This window comes from Charadrius vociferus, unplaced genomic scaffold, assembly GCF_000708025.1.
Source record: "Charadrius vociferus isolate BGI_N301 unplaced genomic scaffold, ASM70802v2 scaffold43, whole genome shotgun sequence".
NCBI lineage: Eukaryota > Metazoa > Chordata > Aves > Charadriiformes > Charadriidae > Charadrius > Charadrius vociferus.
Window position 1 is genome coordinate 5,619,660 of NW_009648043.1, and position 13,020 is coordinate 5,632,679.

General features: G+C 38.3%; 1 protein-coding gene across 1 annotated transcript in view; it reads left to right on the forward strand.

The window, feature by feature from the left end:
* The window catches only part of CADPS2 (Ca++-dependent secretion activator 2), a 346,061-nt gene extending 333,490 nt beyond the window's left edge, over positions 1–12,571 (forward strand). Inside the window, exons 30-31 of the mRNA XM_009883694.1 lie at positions 8,049–8,153; positions 11,611–12,571. Coding sequence (XP_009881996.1) covers positions 8,049–8,153; positions 11,611–11,781 — 276 coding nt within the window. The 3' untranslated portion in view covers positions 11,782–12,571. The remainder of the gene's footprint in view (positions 1–8,048; positions 8,154–11,610) is intronic.
* Positions 12,572–13,020: the final 449 nt, after the last annotated feature.

Below are 13,020 nucleotides of genomic sequence, written 5' to 3' on the forward strand. Positions count from 1 at the left end.
TTCTTTGCCTTTTCTCCTGATAGCTTTGGGAGTGACGGTGGTAATCCTTCATTCCAAAAGGCAGGAAAGAGACTGACTAGAGACTAAGGTGTTTGTTTCATCAGTGAGTCATTCTTAAGAAAAACAAAATGGTTTTTGAGCTCCCTGAGAAGTTCATTGGAGTAATGGGACCAAAAAAAGCAGAAGGAAACCAAAGGAAAAGTCTCACTGGAAGGAAGAAAACCTTTCTTCCCTGGCCAAGCAAGTGTGCAAGAGACAAGTTAATAAATCTGCTAGTCACATACGCGCACACACACACAAAAAAAAAAAAAAGAAAGAAAAAAGAAAAAGAAAAGGGGGGAAGAAAAAGGAAAAAAGAAAAAGAAAGATATTGTTTGTACCCAGAGTTTGTAATTTGAAATGACCAAGCTAAAGAAATCCTGGTCCTGATCCCTTTATCACAAGAAGTGTGAGTGTTGAGGCAGACAGCAGTATGGGGTTTATTTCTCATTTTTTCCTCTCCTGGTACATGTAGCTGTAATTTAGGCTGTGAACATCTTTGCACATTCCCAAGCCAAAGTTCAAAACTGGGCTTAGCATTTCAGGCCTAGAGGAGGAAGCAAAACAAGGAAACTGGGTAAAAGCCTTAGACATTTCCAGGAAGTCACCGGTCTATAACGTAGCGACAGGACGAGGGGGAATGGCTATAAACTGGAAGAGGGCAGGTTTAGATTAAACATTAGGAAGAAGTTTTTCACTTTAAGGGTGGTAAGGCACTGGAACAGGTTGCCCAGAGAGGTCGTTGAGACCCCATACCTGGAGATGTTCAAGGCCAGGCTGGACGTGGCCTTGGGCAACCTGGTCTAGTGGGAGGTGTCCCTGCCCATGGCAGGGGGGTTGGAACTTGATGATCTTCAAGGTCCTTTCCAACCTAAACCATTCTATGATTCTATGATAACTGGTGCTGAGCATTTGAAGCGTAAGACACTGGACTGGTGGAGGAGGTGTGTGTCAGGGGTCCGTGCAAAGTAGGAGCACATGAGGGGAACACAGGGCTTGGGAGCATTATGGCAGAAATGAATGATACAGCAATAGGGGGACTTTTGGACAGGTCCTTGAAGGAAAATGTGGGAAGAAACTGAAACAAAATGGGGAGCAGACATAAATGCAGAGTTTTCATATTACACTTAATGTTGATTTAATCATTCGCATTTTCTAGATGAAGGGCTTTTCAACACCAGATTTTCAGTGTAGGGGAAAGGCATCATTTTTTTGTACTGCCCACTAGCCCCGTGGTTCCAACAAGGCTAATTCCATGGATTTTCCACTTGTGCTTGATTTAATCTTAATTTATTTCAGGGGCAGTTTAAATGAAAAATCCTAGGGGGAAGAAAAATGCAAAAGGAATAAAAATAGCGGCATCATGGTGACCTCCAAAATGAATATTATTCTCCTTGAACTTCATGAACATTGAAGAAAATGCAAAATTAAGCCCACACACTTTCCAGGTCTTATTTCTGCATATTAATGGATGTATGCTGTTATTGGATGAAAGCTAAAGTATGTTAACACATCCTTTCAGTTTTATATTTGTAATGATTGTATTTTATATGTTTTAAATAACAATAGAAATAATGTGTCCTGATATACAAATGTACAGGAAGTGAACATGTAAGTAAGTAGAGCTTGATCAGGGGCCATGAAGTGAAGCTACAATTCTAACTCTTGGCACAGTTGTAATGGCAGCTGTTTCCCTCTATAGTCATTTTGCTATGAAATTTATGCCACAAAATTTTTTCCCTTGTCATAGCATACTTTGACTCAAAAAGTGGAGATTTTTTTTTTCATTTTTCAAAGAAATAATGTGAACTACTTTGATGTTCTAAGCAGAAAGATTACTGTCTTACCAAAAGCCAAACAGCCAGAAGTGTTAGGGTAGCTGTAAGGCTATCCAGTCTATAAGCATACTTGAAAAATTTATTGTATCTAGAGATGGTGTCATTTTTATTTTTACAGTCATAGGCCAGCTAAATGACCACTTCTGCCAACTGAATCTTACTGTCGCTAATACAGAAGCACATCTCAATAACATAAAATTCGCTGTTGATTCAGAACAATAACATTGAGACTCACAAACAAAAAATGCCACCTTTGCATGGGCTTCCCACAAAGGCAAAATTCTGAGTTTTGGTGAGGATATTTTTTCAGGGATGTCACTGTAAACTTGAGTGCTCACAGTCCACTCAAGCTCAGTGTTTTATGTTGTGGAACTATGAGGCTATGTATATGAGAAACCACATTCTTGTGGGGTTGAATGACCTGTCGCAGAAGGTCAGTGGCTTCCACCATGAACCTACATGGAGCTGATAGTGGGATGGGAAAGCTCTTGCATGAGAGCTTTCTCTTCTCTGAGGTTTCCCCAGCTTCTGTTTCTTCATTTTCCTGGTCACTGACACAGTTATTCTCATTGGAAACGCAACTGGAAGTGCCTCATGGACTAGTCCACATCTGTGACGAGTGCGATCTAGAAAAGGAAAGTCACTGAGGAGATAATTTGTTCCTCCCAGGGGAGTGACGATACAGCAGGGATTGGTGGGAGGGCACTACGTCACTAGTCAACAAGTTCTGGTCTCCCTCCAGCAGAAGAAATTAATATTTTGACCAGTTCATAAATCACCTATGATGGGAATCAGAATTGCCAGGGCAGGAAGAAAGTGCAAACAAAATCTCTAGATGCTGATACCTGATTTTTTATTTTGTCTGTGTCTACCTACAGTTGCCTCAACCTTCAAAGGTTTCTCAGGCTTTCTTAAACAAAAGGCTACCTAAACCTGAGGGAAAAGCATAAACATCTTATGCAAAGTTACTTCATTGTTGCTTTTAGTTTGCAACTAAATATTTTTCTTTTCTGCAAAAAATATAAAGATATTCTGAATGTTAATTACTTCTTCTGACTTGATCTCTTACTTTGGTGTTCCTGTGTGTATTTAGAAGATGCAGATGACCTTCTGATGTATCATGGTGGCCCACAAGTTGAGAAATCCTTCCCCGGGTTTTTTTCTTTTAGAGTTACCAAGGCTTTCCAGCCTTCAGAAGAGTCTATGAACTCTTCTCTGCTCAGGTAAAAATCCTTATTTTGTTGGATGATGTCTACACCTTAACTTGAAAAGACAGCTAGAACTTGTAAACCTCAGTATTTTCAAAGACGCTACAAGTTCCCTCATTATCATTAACATTCAACAAAGGAGGTCAGTATGATTATTCGTATTTTACAAAGAGGGAAACAAATTATGAAACTCAAATCGGGAACTTTTTTCTAACTTTTGCTGTTTGCATTTTTAAGGAATTACTTATTTATTCTTTTGTCATTTAAAATTTTTTTAAATGTTCTAAAAGGTCGATGGCACGCTACTAACTCTAGCTACCAAAATCCTGGAACAATGTAATAGCGTTGCCTTTTAATAAAAACTAGGCATTTTAGCACTTAATATTTAACATGCTCGTAGCATTTCTGATGCATTTTGGCTTACGCTGTCTTTGATGTACAATCTCTTCAGTGAGAAGAATACTTTTTGTTATTGTTCCTGGTAGGAAAAGTAGAGCTGGCGGAAGTAAAAACGTCCCGTTGTCGTCTGAGCGACTCAATTCCTGATCAATAGTGCGATAAAGGCTTCGGTAGGAAGATAAAATGCGGTTCCTAAAAAAGCTGTTCCCCCTGCCATATTCAGCAGAAAAAAAGCGTTTTGACAGTGCTCATTTATCAAGAGTAGGCAAGATATAGAAACTCGACGGGGTCTTGTGTCTCAGGCGTTAGGGATACCAGCCCTAGAAGGACTAAAGCATTGTGTGTTAGTATGTATTGAGCCTCCTTCCAGGTGGCAAACAGCTGCACCTTTTTATAAAACTTCAAAAATAAAGCTGAAGTGCTTGCTTTCAGCTGATAAGTGTTATATTTAATTGAACCGTTCTGCGAACGTTATAGCTCAGGCAGCCAGAATGATGGTGAATATTTAATATATTTGTTTTGTATTTCCACCGGTCAACAGAATAATGAAATTCCTTAACTACTTCTCTTTAACTTGCCTGAAGAAAGCACGATATGTTGCTAAATCGCTTTTCTCTGGCCCTGCCGAGAAACAACTTTAATCCTTGTTAGAAAATTGCAGAGTCTGGGCCTGACAAAGAGCTCATGCCTGGCGCATTGTGAGCGCTGGGAGCGGGGCGAGGGGAGCCCTTTACAGCTGCGTGCCTCCAGCCCGCCTCAGCTGGACTATTTAGGCGAGGAGGTTTGTCAATTCCTCCCGACAATGGAGCGAGTTTTTCAGTGCCTGTAGCCGCGCCGAGCCCCGTTGGGGATCAATGCTGGCCATTCAAGCTGCACCCTCTTTCATTGCTTTGGTTTGTTAATTTAAGACTAAAGGTCCGCTGAGGGGGTTTAGGGTGTTTAAGAAAGCTGATGAACTGTTTAAGAAATCTGATGAACTGAGAGCGTTTATAGCCCTGGTGTGGCAACTATTGGCACTGAGGGAGCTGTGTCCTTGTTGACCCTCTTGTTATTAAAAATGCACAAGTGCTGCGCTTCTCAATATTTCAACACTCTTTCATTGTCAATACCACCTTCTGAGCCCTTCAGCTTGTTGCTTGCTCTAAAGATCTTCTTAGATTGGGTTTGAAAACTTCACCTTAAACACTAGATTAGACTGATGTTCTGTTTTCCGTGCTCCTGTTGATTTGTTGAACCTTCCCAGGGCTGGAAAGCAAGTAGCAGCTTGATGGGGAGACGGGCTGCTAATATGATTTACCAGTCTACAGTCATGCACAATAAGTGTGAATAAATACAGAGGTCTCACAGAGTCAACCCTAGCCTTTCCTTTTCTCTTATTTTTTACTTTAAAAGAGGTATCTCAGGAAAATGAAGTGAGTGATGCATGCCCTTACAGGAGCTGGATGAGCTATGAATAAAAGGGGGGAAACAGGGAGGCAAACGTATTTTTGTTAAAGTGGTTGGCTGCTGTTATGTGCTGATGTGGAAAAAATAATAATAATAAACACTGCTTTATTCTTGCATAGACAACAGCAAAGAATATGGCACTAATACCATATCACTGACATCTGCAAGAGTTGCATCGTCCTTTCAGTGCTATTGTTACCAGCGGAAAAGTGACTGTCTTAAAAGCATTTAGAAGGATTATTTTTAAATTTTTTTGCTATTATTACTTAAAAACTGTGTAATCTCAGGACCATTATCTAATCGCTGAAGCTTCTGAGTTTGCAATAGATTCCCATAAGTCACAGCAGATGCATCCCTACCTCTGTAACGTGCTCATGGTTGTCAAAACGTGTGGCCTTGGGTTCCACCTCTGAGAGGCATTTGCAGTGCTGTGCATTTTAACAGGCTCCAAAAGAAGCAATAGGGAAATATTTACTTTTCTTATGAAGTCCGACAATTTTATGTTTATACAGCTTCAGCCTATACTAAGTGCTCAAATCTAGTGGGTAAAAGGCCAATTGTGAACAGGAATGCTATCAACAAGTACCTCTAGGAGGACTCTAAAAATATAGTGGATGTAATTTTTATTAAAAATACTGTGACGAATCAAAATAAGAATACATCCTTTTCTAATGTAATAGCGGTCATATTTTTTCGGAACAGGGTATGTTGAGAGAGGAGCAAGTACCGTAGTATCATTTCACAATCACCAAATGAAAAATTTCTACTTAAAGTTTAACGTATTACAACTTGTCAGGAAAAGACATTATATTGTTTTCATTCCCAAATTTGAGTAGCAAAATTAATTCCCTCCAATTTCTTAGCTTTCTTTTCAGTGCATGTAATCATATCACAGATATATACACGGAGAGTCTAATTTTTACTGCAGCCGTCTTAATGAAGTTATCTGTCTGGGCTTTAAAACGCGTGTTTTGCCAGAAAACTGGGACTGGGTCTAATATCAGTGATCTGCACCAGTCAGTGGTGTTGCATGGAGAAACCGAACACAGAATTTTCGATCTGGTCTGTAGTTTGTTCATGGGAGCAAGTTTGAGCCCCTTCTGCTTTCTACTAGATACAAACCAAATACATCACGGATGTGTTGTTGGATTTTATTTTTTTTTTATGGAAGTGTATCAGTTTTGAGAAAACTCCATTATGAAAATCATTCTCTCTCCCATGATTATGTTAAAGATTAACAACTGTAGAGTCTGAGTTACGATATTTGGTCTCATCGTATTGCAAATAACAATAGATATTCCAGCTAGAATGCTTGGCATATGATTTTTTATTTTTATTAAATAGATAGAGTTCCCCGAGTGAATAAGCTCAACTGTATTTTATTTTCTAGACATCTGTATACATACAACACCTGTCATATAGTTTACAGCTGCTACTTAGTAACAGCTCTGTCACATTAAAAATATGTTACAGGTACTTATAAAGGAAATCAAAACTAGCATGCGTGTTTGGGGTGAAATAATGTAAATAGTATAAGAGTGTCATTCAGTGACAAAAAACACTATTCTATGGATAATGAATCGGTCCCACATTTTATTGAATAAATCAAACTGCTTTTATGGAACGTGCAGATATCTGCATTTTGTGTTGTCTGTTTGCTCACTTCGGTAAAATAGTAAACTAGTAGGAGAAACTCTAAAAAATGTAAAATCAATTTATTTCCAATGATTTCTAATTAAAATACATTTTAACGCATTAAACAAAATAAATGGAAGCCATGATTATATGAAAATCTTATTTCAAATTTATCTTAAATATGATATATCTTAAAACTGATAGTTACAATGAGATGAGACTGTTTCCTGTAAGGAAAAAAGTATTTACATATATTTACTGTATGTCTTTAAAGCTTTTTCCAGAGAGCTTATGTTTTGATGAAAGAATTCTATTTCTGTCTTTTGTTACGTCCAGTAGCCAGTAATTTGTCTTCACTTTTTCAATATGTATTTTATTTTATTTGTTAATGTAGAGGTGCCCAATGAGACATGTTAGATCCTTCCTTTGAATTACTTCACGATGTATACCTTGCCTAACTGCTGCATTTTCAGATATGCACAATTTTTCTTCTCTTTGAGTATCTGTGTGTTTTGTAAAGACACAGGAAATTACATTAGAAAAGAATTTAAGCCTCTTCCCTGTGGGGAAAGAGACAAGAAACCGAGCTATGACACAAACTCTATTAATCCCTCCCTGCTAAAATGAGAAAAAATCCCTTCCTTTTTACAGTTTGACTAAATGACAGCTGGTTGGTATTTTACTGGAGGGGGAGGAAAACTGCTACAACTATGTTTAGTAAAATCTCTTTTAATCCAGTTAATGTGAAAGAATGATTATAGTAGCAATTTGGATCTGAGCATTTTTTTACGGTAACATAGACACCAACAGCAGAGAGCTTATTCTTACCCCATCCATTTGTGAAGCTTTGAGTGAAAACATACCCATGCCTGAGACACAAAAAGGAAATAAGGTAGGCTGTAATTATAATTAGTAATTAACATAAAACAAAACCTTAACATGTTTACTTTGAGAGGGGTGGAGTGGTGTTTTGATCATACTTAAACACAGTTTCCATGGATTTCTGACTGTTTTTGCTTAATAAATAAGTGATTTAAAAGAAAAAAAGCAAGACAGATTCTGTATTCGACGTTTGATGCTGTTTTCCTGTTTGGATTGGAAAATCTAGGTATTGCAAAGTCTCTCTCACGATACCATACCTGTGCTTTTTCCCTTGCTGTTTTAGCTGTCAATTCTCTCACGTAATTGTGTATTTAATATCCATTCTTACTGACAGATCGCAAAGTGCATAACGCTGTTTTGCTTGAAAATGTTGTAACTGAAAGATAAAACGGCAGTTGCTAATTCATGTAAAGAACAGTCTAGGTCAAGTTATTTGATTTCCTACTGACCCATGCAATTCTCTTAACAGGAAATTATATCGTTGTTGACTTCAAGTGCTGATCTGTGATTATTTCAAAGTGTTTCATTACCTCTCATTACCAAATCTGTTAAATGAATACTGCAGGGTTGTTTGGTGAGGTTTTTCTATGCTTCTTTTCAGCAATGGTACAGCAGCTCCATGAAAGTCATATGCATGTGGTTGGCTGATAGATTAGACCTTCAGCTTCACATCTACCAGCTGAAGACTCTCATCAAGATAGTGAAGGTAAATACAATGTGTTTGAGTTAGACTGCATAGTAAAGAGAGAAAAGTGATGAAGTATTAACATGGACAAATCCCTAAAAGTTAAAAAAAGTTGAAAACTTACGTACATTTGGGTTGGGGTTTCTTTTTTCCACAACAGTTGAAAATCTGAGAAGAAAAGCTAGTTATTAAAACCTCTAATGTTAATTACCTGTGCACAAATAATTGTCCATTCCAGACTCAGTGACAATTATAATTGTTCCAAGGAATTTTAATAGAGTACTGCTATCCATACAGCAATGTTGTACGGTATTCCTAGTAAATTACTGTTTGTCATATTACAGATTTTTTTTTGCTTTACCTTAATAATCACAATAGCATTCTTTCTTAATATTTCCTCACTCTCCTAAAAAGTAACTATTTTCTCTTTCTTATGCACATGTGATTACTGGACTCAATTGGAAAACAATATTCAATGTATTAGATAACAACTAATCTTTCATACTCTGGGATAAGTATCAATAGAAAACCAATCCCTCCAGTCCAGTCCTCAGTCATTTACACTGGCCAATGTCAAATGCTTCCAAGCAAAGTGTAAAATACCTTGCAATAGGCAATTACAGGTTAACCTACCATAAAAGAAAATTCCCTTCTAGCTCCCTTTCAGATCTCAGTTAATACCCGTAGGTGAGAGACAGGAAGCCGGTTCAGATTTTATTCCTTTTAATTCTGTCTTGTTTAACTCTGAACTTTCTTGTTATCTGTAAAAATGTGGAATAAGAAGCACCTGTTGTCAATAGTGACTTGGATTTCTTCAAAATATTTTCTCATGAAATTCATGCAAGACTATAAAGTCAGAAGCATTTTAACTCGTGGACACAAGAATTGCAACTGCAACTTTCAGGATTCACGAGTTAAAAGAAGAGAAAAGAGAGGGGGATGTGCAAGAAAGCAGTCATAATAGTGATTCGCATTATGGATCCCTGAACCACCCAAGCTTAGCTTTGCTATTTTTGACCTTAACTGATTTCTGTGGGAACAGAAGTTTGCTCTTCATTATATTATGTGCCCAAATGGTAGAAGCAATTTGCTATTTGTGGTTGAAATGAGTGGCTCCTGTGGAAAAGTTTAAAGCTCTTATCAAATGAAGTTAATCGTCCTCAGGGGGGAAGTGTTATAGAATCTAAAAACTGTGCCCAGTGAGATGTAAGAATGGGCAGACTAAATTATACCAGTTAAATATCACCTAGGGGATTAAACGAAAGAGGCTTTTATGAAATTGAAGTTCAGGTGAACGAGCAGCGCTGTCAACCAGCCTTCCTTCTGCAGCCTGGCACACAGGTTAGCCTTGCTCAAAAGAAGTAGGCTTCTGGTGGTGATGGGAACACACTGGTTATGGTGGTAGCCCTTCTGTGCCCGTCCACCTGATTTGCTTTGCACATAAATTCCAAGCGTGTTATTCCGTGGCACCTTCTGTGGATACAGAAGATTGAAGAAGACAATGTCAATCATAGAGGTACTGGTCTCTGTCTTGGAAGATAGAAAATCATGTCCACCTGTGTTTTGTGGGTGAAGGTGGCAGAACTGGAAAAACAGGAACTCGTCCAACAAGAGGCTGCTGGGAAATATGAAACAATGGTTCAAGTAGTGTATCATAAGAAGCTTTCATTGCTGCAGCCCAGCTGGGGAGAGGCACGTGGGGAGGCACAGTTCCTCCAAATTCTGGAGTGAGTAGAGGGACTTCTCCATTTGCTTTTGGAAAACCTGGGAGGCTGTGTTGCCCCTGACATCTCTTGGAAATATTCCGAAAAAGTAACAGGAAGTCATTTTTAAGGGACATGGGATGAGTAGGAAATAGATGGTTCTTCCATGTTTGGATGCAGCAAAGGTAGTGGCATTATTAAGAATGACCAGAAGAAGAAAACACTGCTTGTTCCCATTAAAGCCAAGACTGAGGGATGATGGCATAAAGATACCATTAGATGTCTAAGACACGTGCAGAAGGACTTGAGTAAAGAAGGGTCAGGGACCAAGAGGAAAGTTAGGGAGAAATGAAAAATTAAGCTTGGAAGTGAACATTATTATCGTGCAAAAGTATGTCAAGAGAAGAGCATCGACTGAACCCCAGAGTGCTGGTCTGAGAATGGGAGGAATACAATGTAAGACTGAAAGAAATTGCTGTAGGACCTGTTAACAGCATAAAAGGAAATTGAATGCACAGTGTTATAAAAAGGGAATGCAATGGTGACACTTGAAAAAGACCAGGCAGGGTACTCACAGGAGTGTGTGAGCAAAACATAAGCTGCATCCATTGACTCTGAAGCTGACCTATGAAAGTCAAATAAATCTCGGTTGCAGTGATTCAGACAAGGTTTAAATAATCATCATAGATAGTGGCAGAAAAAATTCTCCCAGCTGAATGTTACCCATTTTGAGAGGTGTCTTTTGCAGTTCTCTGATGTATTGCGTGAAACGAGATCAGCTCTTTTCTCTTTTCTTTTTCTAAGGGTTGTGCACAGCCTCTTCTGGCAGAGGAACAAGCGTGATGGCCCTTAATTATTTTCCATTTCTTTTTCCTGTAGTCTATTCCATAAACATTGGGAACTCGTAGTAACAGTGTACGCAAAATAAGAAACTAGCTAGATCAACTTGTCCTTCTTAAGCTTTTTAGGCTAACTTCAGGAAATGTTATTTCAAATGTGTCACAACTTAAAAGTAAAGAAGGTAAAGTAGATGATTTTCCATATGCTCACTTGGACATAGCATCAATGAATAAAGCAATTCCACTTAGAATTCTTACTTGATAGAAAGTCAAAGAAAAAAGTCATACCTACTGGTTCCTAGGAAGGATGGATACCAGGGAAAGAAAACTTTCTCGAGTGAAAAAAGAAAAGAAAGATGTAGATGTGAGTGAAAATGTAGATGGCTTTTAGAATGTAAATTAACTGACTGAAGTAGTCACCTAAGAAATGTTTACATTATCAAATATAGATCATAATCTAACATTTATTTTATTTTTCCACATTTGGCATATAAAGGTAGAGATAAATGCAAATAAAATCATATTACGGGGAAGGAGTCAGACACGGACATTTTCTGTGAAATGACGGAACGACCCGTAGCCAAAGTCACATTTCAATGTGCAGTTAGAAAAATTCTTTGTTGGCTTCTTACTGAATAAATGAGACAAATGGAAGTTAGTGAGAAATCAGCATACAGTTACAGAAATGTAGTACAAAACACAATCTCTTAAAGGAACAACCGTGCAAGTGGGGCTTGTAGACTCTCTAGAGTTTATTGAAATCTCATGCAGCCCAGAAACTAAGACCACAAAACCTTTAGCAAGCTCAAGATGCTAGTTCCCTAACTGCAGGAGGAACGAAGCTGTTCCGCTGGCATGCTAGAGTTGGCCAGTGTGTAGTGGAAGACTGCTCAGACTTGCTGGAGTCCAATTCAGGATGTTTTATTTTTGCTGCAGAAAACCTACCGAGACTTCAGGTTGCAAGGCGTGCTGGAGGGAACGCTGAACAGTAAAACCTACGATACCGTTCACAGCCGTCTGACCGTAGAGGAGGCCACAGTCTCAGTCACGGATGCAGGAGGACTTCAGGGCATTACTATGAAAGACAGTGATGAGGAGGAAGGATGATATTATTTCAGCAAGAATTTGGAGTTTGGGAGTGATGGTCTGAAGGTATCTTTGGCTTGAGGTTTTTTTGGTAACTTGTCCTTGTAGTTGCATTTATAGTTTTGCCTTATGATATAGGTGCAGAAATGTAATTTGCTCCATTAAAAAAAAAAAAAAAGTAAGATTATCAGAGGAAAAGTGCCAAGGACTTTTTGAGAACAATGGTTGTAGCATATTTTAATGTATAGCTTTGCTTAGGGCTGCGAGAACACTGGCATGGAGTTTGAGTTCCACTTGTGACTACATTTCTTTCCCTTTTGTTCGTTACCATTTGTTCTTGTATCTCCATCAGATATTGATGTCCTGTGCAGAAAACAAAATGTGTGCCTCACTTAAAACCCAACCATACAGGAAATCATTCTTGGAATAAGTCAGTGCCCTAGGTAAAAAAAAATAGTGTATTTTCAGGTTTACACCTCATTTACCTTTTTTTGTGCTTAATTTTACATTATTATGTGATGTGCATTAAAAATTTTAACCTTGGTTCTTTGTATTTTGAGGTTGGTATATAAGTAGTAGGACTTCAAGGACAGTCCAACACATACAAACTACTTAGGAGTGTTGTTGTGTCTATTCATTTTGCAAGTTTAAAGATATCTCATCATGTTGGATGTCGGTAAGCTTGCCATCAATGTTTCGATTTCTGTGAAAAATTTCAGGCAATAAGAACACAGTTTGTCGTGACCACTTCTGTATCTACCCAAGTTTGTATAGAATTCTACAATTAAAAGATGTTTTCAATATTTCAAACTGTTTGAACTGTGATGTGATTCCTCATGGGAACAAGTTTTTTTTAATATTATTATATTTAGTTTATGTAGTGATTTATAGCAAATATACTTATTGTATAAGGCAGATATATTTAGCAAACAAATATCCAGGGACATGATGCCTTGATAAAGAAAAAAAGCAAAGAAAACCCCCTCACTGGCAGACAGACAGTGCCCACTGCCCATTTTCCTATGGCCTCAATATAAGCTCGAAAGAATTCAGATTTTCATTGGTCAAAACTCACACAAAGTATGAAAAATGCAGCCTTTTTTTTTTTGGGGGGGTGGGGAGGGGGCGGGCAGGGAACATGACTAATTCCTGGGTTTGTGTAGACAAAATCGGAAAGAACGCAGAAGATACCCAAAGAAGTAAGGAAGGTTGCTGAGGTCCTCGCTGAGCCGTAGTGTCATACTCGAGGGGCTTCGCTGA